Source organism: Phocoena phocoena, chromosome 15, assembly GCF_963924675.1.
Source record: "Phocoena phocoena chromosome 15, mPhoPho1.1, whole genome shotgun sequence".
NCBI classification, from domain to species: Eukaryota; Metazoa; Chordata; class Mammalia; order Artiodactyla; family Phocoenidae; genus Phocoena; species Phocoena phocoena.
In genome coordinates, this window is record NC_089233.1 from 1,649,654 (window position 1) to 1,673,143 (window position 23,490).

The 23,490-nt window shown below is 48.5% G+C and overlaps 1 protein-coding gene across 1 annotated transcript; it reads left to right on the forward strand.

The window, feature by feature from the left end:
- Nucleotides 1–20,061: 20,061 nt before the first annotated feature.
- On the forward strand, nucleotides 20,062–21,321 carry CHST12 (carbohydrate sulfotransferase 12). The gene has a single exon (XM_065893525.1). It carries the CDS (start codon nucleotides 20,062–20,064, stop codon nucleotides 21,319–21,321), a length of 1,260 nt encoding a protein of 419 aa, XP_065749597.1.
- The last annotated feature ends 2,169 nt before the right edge of the window (nucleotides 21,322–23,490 follow it).

A 23,490-nucleotide genomic window follows, 5' to 3' on the forward strand; every position in this document is an offset into this window, starting at 1 on the left:
GTGGGCCCTATCCTGGGACCTCCCCCAGGTCCTGGCATCTTGTACAGGGTAGAGGCTGAACGCACAAACGAGGTGACTCCACTGGGAATGTCCTGTGATTATCACTGTGGTTGTTCTGAGGCTTCGTTGCAAGAGGAGAGAGATGGGCAAGGAAGTAGAGCCCTTTGGCAAATGGTGGAGAGGACTATAGCCGAGTTTTCCCGGGGAGGAGAGGCAGAAGGTCTGGGTGGCCCAAGTGTAGGGAGTGAGCTTCCCAACTTGGAGGTGTGCAAGCAGGATGAGCCCCCTCGTTAAGAGCATCTTGTTGGTGACAGATGCCACCAGGTGGCAGGAGGTTTAACATCTCCCAGGCTCCTTCCTGAGAACAGCTCATTCTAATTCTGCAAGGAGGCTCGTCCTTTCTGGTTTTGCATAGAGCATCCTGTGTGGGGATCATCTGGACTCAGCCAGTGGCTTCCTCTCCAGGGGTCCCCAGGCTTCCTGTCCGTACCCCCAGGGTAGCCTTGAGCACATCGATTTGGGGGGCTGGGTTTTGCTCTTCCAGCTTCTCAAGCCAGACCAGGGTCCCCTCTCCCTTCCCTTTGGGCTCTTGCTGCCCCCAGAATGAAATGTAGCCTCTGTGGCATCTGGGCCCTACTGGCCATTCCAGCGGCCAGGAGGGTAAAGCAGAAGGTGGCAGAGAGGGTTTGCCAGGATTGGGGGGTGGGGGGAGGTGCAGGGACTTGGTGTGGTGGACCCCTGGGGTGAGGGTACCCACTTACAGCACCTCTGACGCTCCCACCTCCAGCCTGCACCCCTTTTCCTGAGTTCAAGATGCAAACATCCAACTGTTTCCCTGATGCGTGTGCTGTCACTCTGCACGCAGAATACCAGGTTCACAAAATTCGCTCCCCAAACTGTTCTCCTCTGGGTATAGTGGCACCACCACCCACTCAGATGCCCACCTAGAAATCAGGCATCACACTCGACCCCTCCCTCCCCTTCTCCCTCCATCAGCCTACCCTCTCCATTCTGTCCCCCCTTTCCCAAATCTCTCTCGATCATCCTTTTGCCCCCACCTCCTTTCCCACCACCATCTGAGCCTAAGGCACCATCATCCACGTCGGGACCACCGCAGTGCTTCCCAGCCGGTCTCCCAGCAGAAATGCCGTTAGGGGCCAGCCCTCTGCACACACCATTTCTCTCATTATGTGTAAACGCTGTGGGAAACGGGCGTCATTATTTCACGCCTTATACCGATAAGGGAACTGAAGCTCGTGAGAGGCTGGGAGACCTGCCACGTTCACACTGCTGTGTTGTAATCGCCTTAGCGTCCGGGGTGGGTTCCGACCACTTCTGCATTACTCCACACCACCCACAAGACGTCTGAAACAGAAACACGGCGGTGAGGCTGGGATAGGGCCGAGGGTGCATGAGTCCAGATTCATCAGGAAGGTTCACCTGTCCGTTCTCCTGGATTATCTTATCACCTGCAAAGGAGGTGAGGGGAATTTGCACTTCTCATACCTCTTCTTCTACTACTTATTCTTCTTCTTTCCCTAGCTGCCTCTAATGGGGGCAGCTGACATTTCCCGGCCCGAGCCACAGTTACGTCTATCTTCTTCCATTGCAACACTGCTTATGAAAGCAGAAATAGGTGTAGTCGGTACAGGACATCATGATAAACTAAGTCATGGAGACTGGGCCAGGCTGTGGTCAGCCCTTGGGAGGCTGTGGCCTTTGCAAAGAGGCCCAGGGGTCCTGAAGGTGGGCCGCAGTCAACGACGTTGCTGTGGGGAAAGATGGCCAGCTGGGGTCCACCAGCTTGAAGCAGCTCGGGGACTGGAAGAGGGGAGACGAAAGTCACAGTGGACGGGAGCTGGTCTGCTCACAAACCCCTCACAACAGGTGCCCTTTTGTCAAGGAGGTCACTGGGGTGCAGTGGAGCTCTGGCTCTGGAGCCCCAAATCTGACTTCCAGTCCCAACTCTGTCACTTACACAGCTGTGTGTCTTCTGCTAGTTGGTTAACTTCACTGAGCCTCTGCTACCCTCTAGGTAAATGAGGAGGTAATATGTAGCTATTTCAGAGAGGGTAAGTAAAAATGTAGGTTGCTAATGCAAGAACTGGTTTTTCTTTTAATGGAGGTGAAATTGACTTAAGATAAAACCAACCCTTTTAAAGTGAACACATCAGTGGCATTTAGGACGTTCGCAGTGCTGTGCAACCACCTGGTTCTAAAGCATGGCATCACCCCAAAAGGGGGCCTGGCCCCATTGTGAACTTGCTCCACCTCCCTTCTCCCCACTCCCAGGGAAGGGTGGTATTTATCTCAGCTCCAGGTCCAGTCAGCTGAGACCCTCACCCGGCTTCCTGACCCTGAGTCCTGGCACACACCCAAACAACCTTGGTGCTCTGTTCACATTCCCAAGAAGGCTTCTGCAGTGTGCGATTCTGGCTCCTGGGCACCTGAACGTCTACTTAATTCAAAGAAGCCTTTACCAACACCCCCAGGGGTTGGGCCTGGGGAATTCACGGGGAAATTCATTACAATTCACGACATGCTTTATCCTGGCAAAGGGTCTGAGAAGTCTGGCTGCAATTAAACATTTAAAACTTTATTTCCTGTACCCTGCTCTTATTTGACCAGAGAACCCTTTCATCTTATGAAGGGGGCACCCAGAACCTTCTCTGCAGGCCCCCATTTCAGGGTATACGTTGGGAATTGCTGGTCTAGTGGAAACATTAATTGAGCGCCTCTGAATGCCGTCCTCTGGGTAAATGAGTTCATCTTCATTAAGCACCACTTTTTCATAATTAGCAAAATCTTGGCTGGAGGAAGTTACATTTTAAAAGTTTTTTTTTTAATGGAGGTATAATGTATATATAAGCAAAATGCATCCTTTGGAGTGTAGAGTTTTGGGAGTTCTGACAAACATACACAGTCATGTAACCAACACCACGATCAAGATACAGAACAGTTCAGTCACAACTGAAATTTCCTCATGGCCCTTGTTAGCTTTCCCTCAGAAGGCAGCCCACCCCCACTGGGAGGAACCATGAACAACTTCACTGACAGAAAAAGTTCTGTGGACAGTGGAAACGGCTGCACAAAATGTGAATGTACTTAAGGCCCCTCGGCACACTTAAAAACGGTTAAGATGGCAATATGTTATGGGTATTTTACCACAATTTAAAAACTCAGTAAGAACCACGATGGGAGTGCTGACGACGCATCAGGCTTTACACGCTTTACACGCACCCTCTCACCTGGTGTCACTATAGCTCCCTGCAGGCTGAAGTCACGACCCTACTGATGGACTTGGACACAACCTCAGAGAGGTTCAGTCACTCGCCCAAGGCCACACAGGGCCCGGCAGCAGGATCCTCAGCAGGCAGTCGGTGCTCGCGAACGGGTCGTGTAGACAGCAGGTGCTGCCTCAGTGCTGGCCCGCCGGACCCGAAAGGCTGCAACGCCTCGCTGGTCTCGGGCGCCGGGCAGCGCAGGATTGGCCGCTGGGAGCGGGCGGGGCTCCCCGCGGCCGGGGGCGGGGCCGCTCCCGGCCGTAAATACGGCGCCACATGGCACTGGTTGGGGAGGCCCGGGGCGGTACGGAGGGCGCAGGCGCACTAAGGGGGTGATCCTCGGCCTCCGTGGCCTCTCCGTGGGCCGCGATTTCTCGCGAGAAGAGGGGCGGGGGGCGGGGCCGGTGGAGGGGCGGCCTCGAGACGGTCCGCCGTTCGTGAGGTGGTGGAGGCGCCAGCTGCGGTGCGAGGTGAGGTGAGGGGAGGTGAGGCGAGGGGCGCGCGAGGTGAGGCGAGGGGCGCGCGAGGTGAGGCGAGGGACGCGGGCGAGATGAGGGGCGCGCGGTGAGGTGAGGTGAGGCGAGGGACGCGGGGCGGGGGTCTCGGCGGCGCGGCGGGTCCTGCCCCCTCAGCCGCCTGGGCGGGTCCGGCGCGGCTCCGGGCCGATTCCCCGCGCCGTCGCTGTGTGACCTTGGCCGGGCTCGCACCGTCTCTGAGCCCCGGTCCTGTGGGGATGAGGGAGACCTGAACGGGGCGTGGGGCGCCCGGCGCGCCGCCCATCCGCGGTGGGGCTCGCGGCTGTGGTCAGCTGCCGCCGTCGGGGCTCGTCCCCGCCCGTTTCTGGCCGCCCGGCATCTGCCCTGCAGGGGGGGCGGCGGCGGGGCGGGGATCCTCCTTGCACGCTTGTCAGCTTCCCCCTTGGGCTATTGGGGAATGTGGAGGGAGGAGCAGGCGCGCGGGGTTCCGGGGAGCCCTTGGGGGGTCTCCTGCGCGGGGACCGCGAGTGGGCGCCCGGGCGCACGGGTCCCTCCACCAGCCTCGTGCAGGGGGGAGCCCCGCCCCGGTGCCCTGGCTCGCCCGAGGCCGTGGGCACTTCCCCGTCCCGCTGACCGCGGACCTATGACTGCAGACCCGGCGGATGCGGGCGCGTCCTGGAAGAGTACCACTCAGATGACCCTTTGCGCCAGAAGCAGCGAAAGGAAGCCATGTATTAGTCGCTAACAGTAGGACTTATATCTTCCATTTGGGCTCCTAGCCACCAAGACATGTCCCGCAAGCCGTTGGCTGGAGCCGAGGTTCCGTCTGGCGCGGAGCACAACAAGCCGTAGTGTTCCCGCGATTATTGAATTATTTATGTTATAATTCGACGGCGGAGAGACTCAGGAGACCCGGGATGAATGACAATGTGGGTTGGGGGCAGAGCGGATGCAAGCGCATCTTTAAGGGTACTGTCCCCACACGTGTGGGTCCGGGCAGGGGGCAGCTGGGAAACGGCTCGGCTGGTCCTCACCTGCCCCCAAACCAGGGCACAGTTTAGCCCTTCTCTGTGAACACCTGGCTTTGGGAAGGTGACTCAGGGCTGGTGTCAGTGTGAAAAAGGAGATATTAGGAAAACTTTTTTTTTTTTTAGTGGTTTGAGAGGCGGCAATTTAATTTATTTATTTGTCTGCCTTGGGCCTTCGTTACTGCGTGGCAGCGAGCACTCTTCATTGCGGTGTGCGGGCTTCTCATTGCGGTGGCTTCTCTAGTTGTGGAGCACGGGCTCTAGGCGTGCAGGCTTCAGTAGTTGTGGCACGTGGGCTTCTGTAGTTGTGGCGCATTGGCTTCAGTAGTTGTGGCGCATGGGCTTCAGTAGTTGTGGCACGTGGGCTCAGTAGTTGTAGCTCGCGGCCTCTAGAGCACAGGCTCAGTAGTTGTGGCGCACGGGCTTAGTTGCTCTGCGGCATGTGGGATCTTCCCCGACCAGGGCTCGAACCCGTGTCCCCTGCATCGGCAGGGGGATTCTTAACCACTGCGCCACCAGGAAGTCCGGGAAAACTTTAAAAAATTGAAGTATAATTGATTAGCGTTGTATAAGTTTAAGATGTGCAAAGTGTTGATTTGATACACATATATTGCAACACGATTACCTCTAAAGTGTCAGCTGACACCAACGCAAGTGTTACCTGAAGGTAGCACTACTGAGAACTTAGAGAGTGCCTGCATGGACACACATGGATGTTTATTTTTCTTGCCAGATGGTTTATAAGACTTTGGGCTGTTATTTTCAGGCCAGCAGTACTGTTCACTGTTAGTCAGTGTGCACCTACTTCATTACCTGAGCAAACGTTGAGCCTCTCATCATTTGTAAGATGCCACGTTGGGCTAGGTGCTGGTAATATGATTAACCTGACTATAATACCATGTGATGAGTGCTGTCATCTAGGTGTTTACGAAGTGTGAAGAAAGAGGGAGCAGCTAAACTTGTTTCTTGGTGTTGTAGAAGTTTCCCATAGTGGAGATGACATACGAGTTGGACCTTGAGAGACGAGTGAAGCTTGGGGAGAAGGTTCCAAGTGGAGGCAGCAGGGTATGTGGAGGCGTGGAAGTGAATGGGACGTTTGGGGGGAGGGAGCAGTGAGTCCCTGTGTTCATTGTGGGTTGGGGTTTGAGGATTGAAATGGAGGCTAAGACCAGAAAGAGGTTTCTGACCAGAGGGCCTTGAATGCCATGCCGGGGAGTTCGGACTTTTATCCTTCTGGTGAGGAGTAGTCAGGGTTTTGGGTGGGATGTGAGAGATGCGTTTTAGAAGAGTAACACTAGTGAGAACAGAGGATAGATCCAGGGTATCAGGAGATGGAGACTGAGCTGGGTACGTTTGAAGAGGGTGTGGGTCAGGACAGTGGCTGAGAGTTGAGAAGGGCGTCAGCTTGAAACAAGCAGGAGAATCCACAGTGCGGTGGCGCTCTGTGGGATGTGGTGAAAGGGAAAGGAAAACGGCAAAAGTAACCAAGGTTCTCACTTGGGTGCTGAGGACGGGGGCTGGTACCTGAGATAAGGAATACTGGAGCAGGTTTGGAGAAGGAAGGGGCTAAAATGCATTTGATTTTTAGACTTGTAGAATTTGCAGTATTTGTGGGCCATCCTGGATGAGATGTGCTCGTGGAGAGAGAGAATGTGTCCAGGGATGGAATCCTGGGGAGTCCAGCGGGAAAGCGATAGATGGCAGAAGAAGAGCATGTTGGATGGCTGATGGTGGGAATGCAGTTTACTGCCATTACCATACAGTCACCGAGGCTAGTGGGTGACTCTCTTCTAGAAGGGTCTCAAGGCTGAAGTGCCGTTCCTGGATAAGAGACTGGTTATTGATAATACTGAAACAAATGCTGCTAGTTTATAATTTGTTTTAAACTTACATCTTTAGTTTCGATTTTTCGATTGTTTCTTTATCTTTTTCTTCAGAAAGTAGTGGTTAGTTTCACGCTTACTTAGTGGGTCTGTGGCTGCAGCCAGGGCTGATGGTTCTCCAGTCATTTGCCAACACATGTGCTTAATGATAACTGACTCAGTAACTCAGTACTTCCTGTAGTTAACCAAGGTGGTGGTTTCTGTAACTGTTTAGAGAGCTTTAAAAGTATTTCAGAGAGGAATAGGAAGCACCAGGTGCAGCTGCGCGGGGCAGAGGGGCTGGACTGCTGTACTAAACCCAAGAGGATGAAGCGAATGGAGCCTGCTTGGCTCCCAGAACACTGTCAGTTGGTACTTTTCCTTCCAGACAGGAGAATGGAAGAGCCTTTGGGGAAAGTGAGTAGTCTGAGAAAGGACCTAAAAATAGTGACATCAGGGGGTCCACAGTAAGGAGGCCCAGCTGGATCACTCACTAATGAAGCTCATAATTAATAACCCCTTTCTAGGGTCCAGAGCTTCCAAGTTCTTTTAATCCCCTACCCCTTAAATAGGAATAGATAACCAAAGACAAGTGAAGAAACCTCTGATTTGGAAGATAGAGATCATAACACACACTTGGAAGCAATAGAGAGTGTGCAGGAAGCACACTTAAAAAGCATACTGTCACTAATACACACATGGAGATAGAAAATATCGCATGCAGAAATCCAAAAAGATAACACATGGATATAAAAAATACAGTGGAAGAAATAAAAACCTCAGTAGATGAAAAGGTTGAGAACTCAGGAAATAGAACAGAAAAACAAAGAGATGGAAAATGAGAGAAAAAAGAAAAAGCATCCGATTAGGCAATTGACAGCTGAATAATAACAGTTTCAGCAAGAAATAAAATGGGATAAAATCACCCGCAAAATGATAAGGGACATCCTAGAACCAAAACTTTCTGCCTTTCTGAAGGGGCCCACTGAGTGACCGGCACCACGGATGGAAATGCAGGTATCCTTCACTCACCTGTCTATTCAGTTCCCAGTTTGGATATTCAGAGTGTGGGGGGCAAGTTTGTATAGGGAGGGATACCGAGTTTCTGATAGTGGCTAGTAAGAGTTTGGGAAGCAGGTTTATTTGGAAGTGCATCTGAAGCTGTTTCAGAATTTGCATAGTGAGAGTTCGCATGGAGAGAGAGACGTGCACACTCGCTCCAAGACACGTTGTTGGGAAATTTCAGAACTCTGGACAAAGAAGATCATGCTAGCTTCTCAGAAAGAATAAAGACAGGCCACCAACAGGTCATCACGGGATGAAGCAGAATGGCTCCGAACCCATCTTTAGGAACATTGGAAGCTGGGAGACAAGAGAGCATTACTTTCAAAATTCTGAAGGAAAATATTTTCCACCTTGAATTCTAAACTCAGGCAAAGGAGGATATAATAAAGATATTTTCACAAATGCTCCAAAGATTTGTCTCATGTATTTTAAAGAAGTGACTGGCAGGCATACTCTCCCAGAATGAGGTGGTGAATCTGGAAAGACAGGCTAGAGGAGACAGGGTTAGCCTCAGAGGAGAGGTGAAAAGAATCTGCTGGATGAGATGGAGAGGCTGGGATGCCAGCCAGGCCAGGTACCAGGCATGAGAGCAGGTATCTTGGGACCTGAGCCTTGAAGTTTCCTCCAAGAGATTTTTTGGGAAATGTGAAATTGATGGGGCACCTGATGCTCTGGAACATCTGGAGAGGAGATTTAGACAGTTGGCAGAGTTGGGGCTGTATTAGTGATTAAGTACATAGAAAGCAAAGCAAGTGAAAACACAAGACTGTTAACTAGTTCCAGGGAAAATAAGCCGTTGGGCAGGAAAGAAAGATAATTACGGTGTACTGCAAGGCTCAGCTGTGAATAGCCTTTGTGCAATGATAATAATTTATGTAAACATCGAATATTGCTCTAATTAAAATGCTGATATGCCTGTCTGGAGGAGGCGTGGAGATGAGAAGGACATGGTTGTTTGGAGGGCCCAGGGGAAGAAAGAGAGACTACCTTTCTGCCAGCTGCCTGCCACTGTTTGGGGAAGTCAGTAGATGATGCTCAAGCTGAACCATCGGTTATCGCCCAGGGCTATTGCTTAGAGGTAGGTGGTGACACCAAAAGATTCAGCTAATAAGAATGAGAGAGAAAGATGGAGGTGGGTAATGAGAAAGAAAGGGACTGGGGACTGTGTGTGTAGTCAACTCCTGGGACAGTTTAATCCTTTAGCATACATGCATAAAGTTGATCAAAATAAAGACAAGGCAGTAAGCTTCCAACTCTGATGAAGACGAGGCCAGACTCTTGGCCGTTTTGTATGCAGCTAAACATTGTCGTTGTTCTCTGTATCCTGTCTCTTGCCTGTGGTCGCATATCAGAGATTTGGTGCTTTCTTTAGCTTTTTTCTTTTCTTTTAACTTGTTATAAAGGAATTGTAAAACATATCCAAAAGTAGAGATAATAGGGACTTCTCTGGTGGCGCAGTGGTTAAGAATCTGCCTGCCAATGCAGGGGACACGGGTTTGAGCCCTGGCCCAGGAAGATCCCACATGCCACGGAGCAGCTAAGCCCGGGCGCCACAGCTACTGAGCCTGCGCTCTAGAGCCCGAGAACCACAGCTACCGAAGCCTGCGCGCCTAGAGCCCGTGTTCCACAACGAGAAGCCACCGCAATGAGAAGCCCGCGCAACGCAACAAAGAGTAGCCCCAGCTTGCCGCAACTAGAGAAAACCTGTGCGCGGCAACAAAGACCCGACACAGCCAAAAATAAATAAATAAATAATATATTTTAAAAAGTAGAGATAATAGTTTTATGAACTCTTCTTTACCTGTCACCCAGTTTCAGAAATTATGAAATCAGGGTCAGTCATGTTTATCTGTTTTTGTTAGCACAGCAACTCTTTATTGAGTACCTACTGTATGCCAAGCACTATTCATAGCCTTGAGGCTACAACTATGACAAACTTTGAAGGGTCAGGTACCTCCCTTCTGAAGTTTATATTCTAGTGCAGATAGACCATAAGCAAATAAGCCAGTGAATATATAATATTGGAGGTAATGACAAATGACATGGAGAAAAAACAGCTACGGAGGATGGGGCATGCAGGGTGGGGAGTGATCAGGGAAGCCCTCACTGATGAGGTGAGCTTCAGGCGTAGATCAGAAGGAGGTGCCAGGGTGAGCCACAGGATCCCCTGGGTATGTGCAGGCCAGGGGGTGGGAGCCTGGTTGGTGTAGATGATGAGCAGCAAGGAGGCCATTGTGGCTAGAGTGGGGCCAGTGACGGGGAGTAAAGGGGATGAGAGTGTGGGATCCCAGTCATATAGGGCTTGTCATGGGCCACTGTAAGGACTGGAAATGGGAAGCTGTTGGACTCCAGAGATTGGAGGGTTTTGAGCAGAGCCATGACATGATCTGACTTTTAGCAGAATAACCATGGCTACTGGGTTTAAAGAGGATAGTATGGGCAGGAGAGTTGGACGCTGTTGCAGTAACGCAGGTGGGAGCTGGTGGTGGCCTGGGGGGCAGGGTGCACACAGGAGGTAGGGCAGTAGAGGGGTTAGGGTCTGCATATATTTGAAGGTAAAGCCCTAATCAGGTTCTTAAGCTAATCATAGTGAAATTTATTATCTATTTTCCCTTGAAATAATTTCTTTGAATTGACTTAACTCTGGGAAATGAGTTATTTGGATTCCAGGGTCAAATACCATGCAACAAGTATTTGAGTGTTGCGAGGAATATAGAAGATATAGTAGACATGATCCCTGTCTCCTAAGAGCTTGAAATCTAGTTTGGGAATATGCGACTGGTGTGCCTACACTAATACCCTGCCTACTTGTGAAGTACCGACGGGGCTTAGAGACCAGGGACGAAGACACCAATGTGAGCAGATAGCCAAGTGTGCTGTGGGCCACCTCTGTGGGAAGTTACTTTATTTCAAAGGCCAAGTTTGGGCTCAGTTTTCATTCAGGTCTTCTGGGACGGACATCAACCTTTCATTCTGATCAATGTGCCCATTTATTACTTATTTTTATTTGGATACACAGTCAGATTTAGTTCTCAGGGTTAACCGAATACAAGTGAAGTAATTTTATAAGCAAATAAACCCCCAGTGCTGGTGACACGGAAGTGAAAATATACCTTACAATGGGGGTTTTAATCCAACACCAAAGCATCAGTTGCAGGGCTGGGCCATACGGGGTGCAGAGGGTAAATGTTGAGACCACTAACAAACTTTCCAAATTTCTGTTGACTACAGTGATGAGACCCTCAGTGAATTATTTGCCTTTGCAAAGATGGAAAAGAAGTAGGTAGTTTCTGGTCTCTTTGCCAGTAGCATAAATGAATAAAACTTGAAACATTCTTGGACTTCTTAATGAAGGTCATGTCACTTGATTTAATGCTCAGAAGTTGGTTATTTGGACAAGGAAAAGCAAATTTTCTCAGAAATAAAGGTAATAAAAATTTGAGTGTCTAGAAAAACCAACCAATTCTGCATTAAATATTTACTGTAGAGGCTGGTAGACTGTAGTGTTTGGGAAGGTAGGCTCTCAAATCAGTTGTTCAGATGCCAGCTCTGAACAGTTGTAGCTGTGTACACTTGGGTAAGTTGCTTGGCTGTTTTTGTTTTTTGTTTGTTTGTTTGTTTGTTTTGCGGTACGTGGGCCTCTCACTGCTGTGGCCTCTCCCGTTGCGGAGCACAGGCTCCGGACGCGCAGGCTCGGCGGCCATGGCTCACGGGCCCAGCCGCTCCGCGGCATGTGGGATCCTCCTGGACCGGGGCACGAACCCGTGTCCCCTGCATCGGCAGGCGGACTCTCAACCACTGCACCACCAGGGGAGCCCCTGCCTGGCTGTTTTGCCCCAACTTTATCACAATTACTGTGAGGATTAAATAAGTTAAGATATGCAAGGCCTATAACAGCACTTTGGAAAACATATTAGCTATTGTTATTATTATAAAATTAATTGAAATCATAACATTCTTCTTTGCTGATAACTGGCTATTGGTAGAAAGCATGAGTAATAATAAAAATAATGTTATATTTATATGATACAAATATTTGAGGGCCAGATGAAACAAAGATAACTAAGGCCAATGGTATAGTCTAAAGAACATGCTTTACTATTTTACAAAACACTTAGCTGATATGGTCTCATTTTCATCCTCTCAGTAGCTCCGGTTAGCAGAAAGACCTTGATTGTTCTTGTTTTATAGGTGAAGAATTGAAACTCACACTAAAGAGATATCCCAGGCCACTCAGCAGAGACTGGACTGGGCCTCAGAATTCCCATCCTTTTCTTCCCGATCTCCAGATGTCTGTGTAGGACTTCAGTGCTGGTGTTTTTATCCTGTGTTGTAGAAATCAGTGACAGCTGGTTAGTTCATAGTGTTTGTGCTGAAGAGAAAAGTTTTAGCTTCTGGTGATTGACTTAATAAGACTGCTCACATATTCTTCCCCTTGAAATCAAATGTATCGAGGTATAATTTACATGCAATAAAATGCACACATTTTAAGTGTAAAGTTCTATGAATGTGGACAGATATATCTACCTGTGTAACTGCCACTACAAACAATATAATAGAACATTTCCATCACCCAGATTTCCTCCTGTCCCTTTGCAGTCTATGATTTCTGTCACTATTTTTGCCTTTTATAACCTTTGTATAAATGAAATCATGTGGTATGTACTCTTTTGTGTCTGGGTACTTTTGTTTAGTGTAATATCTGCAGGATTCATCCATGTGGTTGCATGTATTGATGTGTGAGTCTGTGGTTCACTCTTTTTTATTGTTGAGTAGTTTTCCACCGAATGAGTACACCACAGCTTGTTTATTCATTCACTTGTTGATGGACCTCTGGGTTCTTTTCAGTTTGTAGCTATTTTGAGTAAAGCGACAATGAATATTCTTGTACACATCTTTGTGTGGACAGTTATTTCATTCATGGATATCGTCTTTGATGTTGTGTCTAAAAGGCATCATAATACACAAGGTCATTTAGGTTATCTCCTGTGTTACCTTCTAGGAGTTTTATAGTTTTGCATTTTACATTTAGGTCTATTATCCATCTTGAGTTAGTTTTTTTTGCGGTATGTGGGCCCCCCACTGCTGCGGCACCCCCCCCTTCCCGCCGCGGAGCACAGGCTCCAGACGCGCAAGCCCAGCGACCACGGCCCACGGGCCCAGCCGCTCTGTGGCACGCAGGATCCTCTTGGACCGGGGCATGAACCCACATCCCCCACAGTGGCAGGTGGACTCCCAACCACTGCGCCACCAGGGAAGCCCTTGAGTTAGTTTTTTTGAAGGTCTGTGTCTAGATTCTTTCTTTTAATTTTTTTTTTTTTACACGTGATATCCAGTTGTTCCAGTACTATTTGTTACAGAAACAGACTGTCTTTGCTCCCTTGTATTGCCTTTGCTCTTTTGTTAAAAATAAGTTGACCATATGGGGGTCTGTTTCTGAGCTATCTGTTCGGTTCCAGTGATCTACTTCTCCATGCTTTTGCCAATACCACACCATTTTGATTACTGTAGCTTTATGGTAAATCTTGAAGTCGGGCAGCATCAATCTTCCAGCTTTGTTTTTCTCCTTCAATATTGTATTGGCTATTCTGGGTCTTTGGCTCCTACGTGTAAACTTTAGAAACAGTTTGTTGATATCCACAAAATAACTTGCTATGATTTTGGTTGGGATTAATCTATAAGTTGGGAAGAATGGATATCTTGACAATATTGAGTCTTCCTATCCTTTAGCACTTTGAACATGGAATATCTCTTCATTTCCTTAGTTCTTCTGATGATTTCATTCATCAGAATTTTGTAGTTTTCCTCATATAGATCTTGTACATATTTTGTTAGATTTATACTAAGTGTTTTTCTTTTGGGGGCTGCTCATAAATGGAATTCTGTTTTTAATTTCAAATTCCACTTGTTCATTGCTGATATGTAGGAAAGTGGTTGACTTTTGTTTATTAACCTTGTGCCCTGCAAACTTGCTATAATCACTTGAGCCCGTAAAATTTTATAATTGAAAAAGTATTGATAATCTAAGATTTATGTATCATATTTTGATGGTCAGTTTGGTCTTTAAATAGAGTCCCTAAGCTTTATTACAGAACATCTACTGTTATGGATCTTACAGAACCTTCCAGGAGGTTAAAAATCTGCTTGATATTTTTTAATACAATCTTTTTGACTTTTTGAAAGTCTCAGCATAAAAAAAAACTAGTCTGTATGCAAAAAAAGTTGACATTAATTTTTTTCATAATAGCCAAAAAAGGGAGCTAACTCCAAAGTTCATCAGCTGGTAAATGGATAAACAGATAGTGGTATATCCATATAGTGGGGTACTGCCCAGCAATGACACAAGCAACAACTTGGACAGATCTCAAATGCGTCTTCCTAAGTGAAGGAAGCCAAATACAAGAGGCGACTTCCTGTATAATTCCCTTTATGTGACGTTCTAGAAAGGGCAGGACTGTAGAACTATGTACTGCCTGGAGCTGGCTGTTGGGGGAGGATAAGGGAACTTTGGGGGATGATGAAGATGTTCTATATCTTAATTATAGTGTACATTTGCCCAAACTCATCAGACTGTACAGTTAAAAAGAGTACGTTTTATTGTGTATAAATCATACCTCAATAAACCTGACTTAAAAAGGAAAAAAAGCGAGGTGCTAAAGTGATTTAATCAGGAAAGAACCGTCTCTTAAACAAATGGTGCTGGAATAACAGGATATCTCTATGGGAAAAAAATGAATCTCAACCTCTCCCTCTGGAATACTTGTATTGGATAGTGGCTGAAATTCTCTGCATTTAACATTCCTTTCCACCATGGCAGATACATTAATTTCCATTTATTACCACCCACTGTTTAATTCTCACTGGTTTGATCACTTGTATCTATAATATGTAGTAAATACACACACACACCCCAGTCCATATGACAAAATAAATATTGATATATTAGTGAGGGTTCTCCAAGGAAACAGAACCAATAAGGTATGTGTGTATGTGTAAAGGGCTTTATCATGAGGAATTGGCTCCCAGGGTTATGGAAGCTGAGTAGTTCAGGGCCCGGAGAGCTGACGGTGTGCTCCAGTCTGAGTCTGCAGGCCTGAGGACCAGGAAGACTGCTGGTGAGAGTCCTAGTACTCGCCAGGTCTGAAGGCACGAGACCCGCGTCCCGGCTCAAGGACAGTCAGGTGGAGAGAGGGAATTCTCTCTTCCTCTGCCTTTTTGTTCTATTTAGGCTTTCAACAAATTGGATGAGGCTGTCCCACACTGGGGAGGGCCATCTGCTTTACTCAGCCTACCGATTCGAACATTAATCTCCAGAAACACCCTCACAGGCATACCCAGAATGTGTGAGCAAACTACCTGGGCAGCCATAGCTCAGTCAAGTGGACACGTAAAACTAACCAGCATATACCACCTGACCTTTTTGTACTGTAGTTGTCAGTTCTGCTATCAAATTTTGGGACGTGCCCTTATACGGGCCTTAGTATGGGTCTGGCCTTGTGGCCCTCTATTCTAGATATGTCAGGATGACACACATCTGAGTGTGAGGGAGGTCAGCCCTCAGCTGCATGCCACCCATCTTCCCGGATTCTTGCCTGCTATTGGTGTGAAGGCTCCTTGAGACCAGCAGCCTCATGTGGGCGGCCGGCACTGGGTGCTTGCTTCCTGGGGCTGCCAAGCCACCCTTGGCATCATACCCTGCCATGTGTCAGAAGAAATGTTTAACCCCACCTTGAGCTAAGAAACAGCTCTGCCTAGCCACAGTGTTTTGGTTTAAACCCAACCTAATTCTTTCATCAGTAGTGTTTACAAGGGCCTTTGACAAAACCCTTGTAGAAAACCAGCCCCCCAAAGATGAAACTTCTGGATAGACTTTGCTGTCAGTTCTATTGCTGCGGGCAGAAGCCTGAGACTGATATGCAGCGCCAATCGTAGATCACTTCCTCTGTGAAGGTTCTTCTTGCTCTACTTCTTCAAAACTTGGGGGGCTTTTTGTTGACTGCGTTTTGAAATAGTGGGAGATTTATGTTCGGAAACAATGCCCTTATTTTTGAATGAAAAATTACTTTATGAGGTCATCGTTATTCCCTGACATGTTTCTGAAGCAGGCTTTGGTTCTCAGCTGGCTTTCCCCACTGTGCTGCTCTCACCCCCAGAAGACAAGGAAGTGTTACCCAGACTGTCCAGCTTGAGCTGCCCAGGCACCTGGACCAGAAATTCCTAGATGTCCTACTCCCTTTTAAAAAGTAAAACTTGTTGCTGGCGATGCTATGTGGTAGTCTCGACTCTATTCTCCACTCTTCCGAGAAACTGGGAACTTGTGCTCCATGAATATTTTAAAGTAGCCACAGTCCTTTCTTCTCAAAGGACTACTCTCACAGGCCATTTAATACACTCAGACAGTCTTGTTTCCATGCTGTTTTTGTGGCATGTTTGAGGTTAGAAATGACAACACAAAGGACTGCCCTGTTCCTTGATGTTAAAAATGAACCATGGCCTCAGCTTCATCGGTAAACGCTGCCTCAGCTTGGTGTGTAGGCGCTCATCCCCTTGATTTAGAAAGGCCTGGAAGGGGCTGTGACGTGGCAGGACTCCAGGGCAAGACAAGGCTCTTGGGACCAGTCTCCCCACTGAAAAAGCAGACAGGTTTTTGGCTGTCCCAGGGGAAGACCTGTCTTGCTTTTGTGCAACAGCCCCCCAATTATAAATTTTTAAAACTTTGCTTAATAAGCAAATTCCAGGTGAAGTTGGCTTGTGGAGCTTTTGCACAAGGTTGTAAGGGTAGCTTGTGGCTTCGGCAGCTGGCTCCAAATTTAGCCTCTGTACAGCTCTCTACCATATTTAGCTTTGTTTATTTTTTACACACTGTCCTACATTTGCCTTATTCATTCAACAATACCTCTTGGAAATTCCTCCAAGTCCACTGTTACAGCTCTAATTCATTTTTTTCCCTCCAGTTTGTTTTTATTGTGGTAAAATACACGTAACATAAAATTTACCACCTTAAAAAAAAAAATTTACCACCTTAACCTTTTTTTTCTTTTTCTTTTTTTTTTTTTTTTTGCCGTACGCGGGCCTCTCACTGCTGTGGCCTCTCCCGTTGCGGAGCACAGGCTCCGGACGTGCAGGCTCAGCGGCCGTGGCTCACGGGCCCAGCCGCTCTGCGGCATGTGGGATCCTCCGGGACCGGGGCACGAACCCGTGTCCCCTGCACCGGCGGGCGGACTCTCGACCACTGCGCCCCCAGGGAAGCCCAACCTTAACCATTTTTAAGTGTGCAGTTCCGTGACATCGAGCATATTCATACTGTGCAACCATCACCATCATCCATTTCCAGAGCTCATTTTATCTTCCCAAACTGAGACTCTGTCCCCATTAAACACTAACTCCCCATCCCCCTCCACAGCCCCTGGCCCCCACCTTCTACTTTCTGTCTCTATGAATTTGACTCCTCCAGGGACCTCATATAAGTGGAATCACACAGTATTTGTCCTTTTCTGTGACTGACTTATTTCACTGAGCATCGTGTCTTCAAGCTTCATCTATGTTGTAGCAGGCGTCAGAATTTCCTTCCCTTTTAAGGCTGAATAATAATCTGTTGTATGGATGGACCACATTTTGTTTGTCCATTCACCCATTGATGGACATGGGTTGCTTCCACCTTTTGGCTACTGTGCGTAATGCTGCTGTGAACACGGGTGTATAAATATCTCTTCAAGACCCTGCTTTCAATTCTTGTGGGTATAGACCCAGAAGTGGAATTGCTGGATCACATGGTAACTTTATACGGCAATTCTATTTCTGATTTTTTGAGGAACCTCTATACTGTTTATGCAGTGACTGCAGCATTTTACATTCCCATTAACAGTGTACAAGGGTTTCACCTTCTTCTCGTCCTCACCAGTACTTGTTGTTTCCTGGTTTGGGTTTTTTTTGCTTTTGTTTTCAGTAGCCATCTTGGTGGGTGTGAGGTGGTGTCTCCCGTGGCCTTGATTTGCATTTTTCTAATGATTGGTGACATTGAGCATCTTTTCATGTGCTGATCGGCCTCAGTTTCTCAGCTGTAAGGGATTATACTGCACCCCCGCCCCAGATTGTGTGCAGAGGGCCTGCAGTAACGTACGTGTGTAAAATGCGTATCTTAGTGCCTGACACACAGTGAGAGGTCGATAAGTGGCAGCTGCTATTAAGAAGATGTTATCAATATATAGTAATTCTCCAAAAAATATTTGACCATGTCTTTTCCTTGCAATTAAATTGAATTCTTACTAAATTATTAGTAAAGAGAGTCAGAGTTTTTACAGAATGTTGTAGGCACTGGCATTTATTAATGTGCATATACTACCTCTTGGCTGAAAAATAAGTCAAGGTATTTAGGTTATCAGGCCAGGTGGTTCTGGTACTTAGCATTATAAGTATGTGGCCGAGAGCACGATCCTTGATCTGTGGCGATGCCTGTGTCCACAAGATGTAACTGTGATGCTGTATCACCTGTACTCTATTAGTCTCGATCTTAAAATTGAAAACTGATCTCTTAAATCACTTGACATTTTAAGTTACTTTTTCCCTTTGCTGCTTTCTCAGCCTTTGGCAAACTTTTTTCTTTTAACATGGTTTCACCTTCATCTTTATAAACTGTTCGCCCTTGCACATCCTTGAGAAGGGACGGTCTTGAAAACTTTAATGACCTGGGTGCTTATGATCTAGTTTTAAAAATAGGCTGTAAAATTTTGTGATCCTAACCGTTACCATTAAAAGCGTATTAAAAGCTGTCGCAGCGTTGCTTGTTCTTATTCCACTCACACCCGCGACCCACTCGAAGGGAATGAGCTAAAGTACCAGCAGCAGTTGTGCAAGAGACAGCAGGGTATTTCACGTGTAATCCTGTTTCCTGTTTCATGATGTGTGTAGTGTGGTTATTACCTTTATAATGTGTAATAATTATATAATAAATATATAACATATAATAACTATCTAGCTGTGTGACTCTAGCACATGGCCGACAGCCCTGAGTGGGTGAGAGGAGGTGTGATCGCCACCCCTCAGGGTAGGGGTCACCAGATTTTTCTGCTCTTCCTTTTTGTGGGAGCACATGACGAGCTCTTAGGGCTCAGGAAACACTACATGAAGGTGATGACCAGAGAATGTACTCTTCTCTGTCAGAGGGTCGTTTCAGCTCCTTTTGTGTAAAAGCCCACCCCACCCTTTGTCTGCTGACCTGTTTACCATAAGTATGTATTAATTTTTCCATTTAAAAAAAGTGAATTAAGAGTAAACAACAACAAAAAACAGTAAACAACAGCTGCAGAGGTGGATAGAGATTGCACCCAAATTTCTGCCTAATGGACTTTTAGGTTCATTTTATGAAAATGTATTAGATACCAGGTACATAGTCGGATGCATACGAGGAATATAGACTCAGAAGTGTACACTGGGAGAGGTCCCAGAGGGTGCACAATGCGGGACCCTCCCCTAGAACACCCCAGACGTGCTCCGTCCGTCTGTGCCCCGATGCCTGCAGTGACAGAAGTCCTAGTACGGCTTCAAAAACAGCCCGTTCTTAAGTGGTTTGGGCCCACTTATAATCATTAGTGTTCTTTCCTTAGGCTCAACTCAGTTTCTGAGTTGTATCTTCTGAAGCTGCTCTCTCTCCCATGTGACAGCCCTCCAGATAGCTGAAGCCCCGACACGAATGTCACTTCCAGCCTGCACAGCCCCTCCTCGTACAGGTGCTGTGGACCAGGAGGCTGAGAGCCGGCAGCAGCCTGCACCGCTCACAGCACGCTGTCGGCCTCACACGGGGGCCCGTCTCAAGTGTTGGTTTGGATGACGTGTGCACAGAAGAAGGGGTTTGGGCGGGAGAAGGGGTGAGTTCAGCATTGCACTGAGCTTTAACTTTCTTGTTACCGTGTTTTGTTTCGCTGCGCCTCTCCTTTCATTCTCACACCCACTCTTCACGAGGGTCTGTGTTCCCGCCCGGGGGCTGGTCTGGGTCCGGCCCCCCCCTTTCAGTGCGGTGGTAAGGGGTCTCCAGTCACCTCTCCAGTCACACTCACCCTCTGGGCCTTCCCAAGCCTCATGGGTCACATCACCTGGAGAAGCTGAAGCTCCCCATCAGGCAGCCCCCCAAAGTCCACCTCACGGAGGGTGGACGAGGGAGGGAAAAGCAGGGCCACTGGGTCTGAGACAGCAGCAGGCACCATCCTCTCAGGACCGCAGGCTGCGAGAGGACCTTAGCCTTTAACTTGGTTTCTGTTGCCTTCCAGCTTCCTCAGAGGGCAGCGTCCGGTCTCTACAGGAAGCTGAAGTGAAAGGATCCGGGGAAGAGGCCCCCGCATCCATGGACACAATGACCAAAAGCCGGTTCTTCCGCCTGTGGCTGGTCTTGGGGTCCGTCTTCATGATCCTCCTGATCATCGTGTACTGGGACAACATGGGCACCGCCCACTTGTACCTGCACACTTCCCTCTCCAGGCCTCACGTCCTGCAGCCCTTCCCCAGCCCCAAGCCAGGGGACAGCAAGTATTTCACCGCCAGCATTGAGGAGATTTTGGAGAAGCTCCTCAGTGCTCACGCGAAGCAGAACATCCTTCTGGGTAGAAAGGTGGAGCAGCCCTCCCTGCTGGCCTCCAGCAAGCCTGTGCTCAGCAACATGGAAGAGAGTGTGAGGGGCTACGACTGGTCCAGCCACGACGCCCAGCAGAGCCCGGACCCGGACAGGCGGCAGGCCGAACGGAGGAGCGTGCTGAGGGGCTTCTGCGCCAACGCCAGCTTTGTGTTTCCCGCCAAGGAGCGCTCTTTCGATGACATTCCCAACTATGAGCTGAACCACCTCATCGTGGACGACCGCCACGGGGTCATCTACTGCTATGTGCCCAAGGTGGCCTGCACCAACTGGAAGCGTGTGATGATCGTCCTGAGCCAGAGCCTCTCGGACCAGGGCACACCTTACCGTGACCCCCTGGACATCCCCCGGGAGTACGTCCACAACTCCAGCACCCACCTGACTTTCAACAAGTTTTGGCGCCGCTACGGCAAGTTCTCCCGCCACCTCATGAAAGTTAAGCTGAAAAAGTACACTAAGTTCCTGTTCGTGCGGGACCCCTTCGTCCGCCTCATCTCGGCCTTCCGCAGCAAGTTCGAGCTGGAGAACGAAGAGTTCTACCAGAAGTTCGCTGTCCCCATGCTGAAGAGGTACTCCAACCACACCAGCCTGCCCAAGTCGGTCAGCGAGGCCTTCAGTGCAGGCCTCAGGGTGTCCTTCGCCAACTTCATCCAGTACCTGCTGGACCCTCACACCGAGAAGCTGGCGCCCTTCAACGAGCACTGGAGGCAGGTGCACCGCCTCTGCCACCCCTGCCAGATAGACTACGACTTTGTGGGGAAACTGGAGACCCTGGACCAGGATGCCACCCAGCTGCTCCGGCTTCTCAAGGTGGACAAGCTGCTCCAGTTCCCCCCGAGTTACCGGAACAGAACTGCCAGTAGCTGGGAGGAAGGCTGGTTTGCCAAAATTCCCCTGGCCTGGAGGCAGCAGCTTTACAAACTCTACGAAGCAGATTTCGTCCTCTTTGGCTACCCCAAGCCTGAAAATCTACTTAGAGACTGAAGGCGTTAGGGGAAAATCCTGAACACCAAAAAAAAAAGAAAAAAGTGCTTGTGTTGTTACTTTAAACCTGAATGAAGGGCCTGTGGTACCGCGACCATCTCCCGGAGGATGGAGCAATGCGTTGCCGCATATATTTTTATATGGCTTTGTTTCTCTCCTGGTGTGACACATCGCAGAATTCCACAGTGCTCCTGTTGGCGAGTCAGCTGGAAACACCTGGAATTGACCACACCCACACTCTCGTTTGTAAAATACCCTGCGATTTTGCAGTCTAGACTTGCTGTTTACTCCCTCCCTGTATTCATTGAGTACTGTGTTAATATTGTTTTTTAAGATTAATATATTTCAGATATTTAATATGAAAAGTGGAGAAGGAAACGGTGGAGTAAAAGGTTACATCTGCTCCTTCTGCCTGCGCCTGTGGTTATTTCGTTGGAGCGACAGATGCTCATTCAGGGGCTCCAAGCGGCATAATGGCTGACGCTTAGGCCTCAGAATCTCAGTTTCAGGAAGGGAGGGTTCATGGTCGTCTTCAGCAAAAAGGAGGAACTTGAATTTGAGATCAGGCGTTACTGTGTATTTGTGCAAGGGTGGCAGACAAATCCTTCAAAAGTGAAAGCTCTCTTATTAGGTGATACATGTGAAAAGGGAAGGCTATTAATAAGGGTTTCATACTTGAGATCATATCGAAGGTAAATCGTACATCCGGGTCACAGTCACAGAGGCTGGATTTTAACTCCAGCTGCCTCCTTTCATTTGTCAGTCACGGACGTAAGGATTTGCAGTAGCAGGGACTGAGTTTATCCCTAAAATGCGTCCCCAGCATCAGCAGGGCGTGGCTCGGGTGGGAGTCTCATTGCCAAGCTGGCTGGTTCGATTCAGCTTCAGGGACGTTCCCTCGAGTTCATGACTGACACAGGGATCTTCATGTTCGATGGCCCTGCCTTGGTGAAGGTGTCTGCTAGTCCAGGAAGGCTCTTCTTGAACATCTGGTTCAAATTCCTTTGCAGGTTTTGCTCTGAACCTGTAATTGGTGAGAAGCGTGCGGTCATTTCGTGGCGTTTGGGCATCACATTTGACCGTGTCTTCTGGATCTGTAGCATTTGGTCCTAGACGCCCAGTTCCTGAAGAGCTGGCAGAACACGTGGAAGGCCTCCCCCCGGGTGTCCTTGGCGGGTGGTGGCCCTGCTTTTCCCAGCTGCGAGGTGGTGCTGTGTGTGGCTGGAGCCCGGGCCTCCGGTGCTCACCTTGTAGCTTGGAGCTCCACAGTATTAGAAACCACCACTTCCTTTGGAAGCTTCCCTTCTTTCCGTAAGACAGTCGGCAGCCGGTACACAAACTTGAGGAGTCCAGTTTCAGAGTACTTGTCTGAAGAGGCACCTGCCTCTGTTGGGAGTTTTTCACTGAAGTGTGTTCATTTCGAGAATATTCAGACAGATGTCAAAACTCATTGGGTTGTGAGCTTTTTAAGGACAGGGCCACATCTCCTTCTGTCTATATTCCTGGTTCTTTGCATAGGTACCCAGTAGGTCGGTTTCTCTGGGTGTCGGAGGCATGTTTGCAGGGATGTTCAGACCCAGGGACTGTTGGAGTGGATGCCAGCTGCATCCACACAGCCACCCAGATTCCTATACCAGGGCCCCAGCTGCTGTCTGCGCCGGGGGGACGACTCAGGATGTGATGGCAGAGAAGGTCCTCCTGGTCTGGGTGTGTGGGGAGGGGTGAGACAGGCTCCAGGAGGAGAGGGGAAGCCCGCACCTCGCCTCTTTCTGGGGCGTGAGCCTGAGAACTCATTCCTTCTGTTCTGTGCCATTTCCCTGACCCACACAGTAGTATCTTGTAGAGGAATTGGGCTCCATATTTTTTTCGGCTAAGATACTATAAAAATTTTTAAATGGATGTTGTACAATTGGACAATTTAACCGAACAATTCCATAAACTTAAAATTCTTTATTTTGCCTCCGTCTTCCGGCCCTCATCAACACATTTACCCACAGTCCTAATAACACTGTGGTTTTGTGGTACAAAATCCTCTCTCGTGTCATCTCTGAGCCTCCAGGGCGCTGCGCCTGTTTACGGTCAGGGAGAGGGCGCAGGAGGGACTCGCCCAACACGCAAGGCTGTGGGCGTCCGAGCCTGCCCTGGACTTGGGCCTCCTGACCCTGGTGC

Excerpts from the sequence above, each read along its gene's own strand:
- CHST12 (XM_065893525.1), top strand. The coding sequence starts at position 20,062 with ATGACCAAAAGCCGGTTCTTCCGCCTGTGGCTGGTCTTGGGGTCCGTC.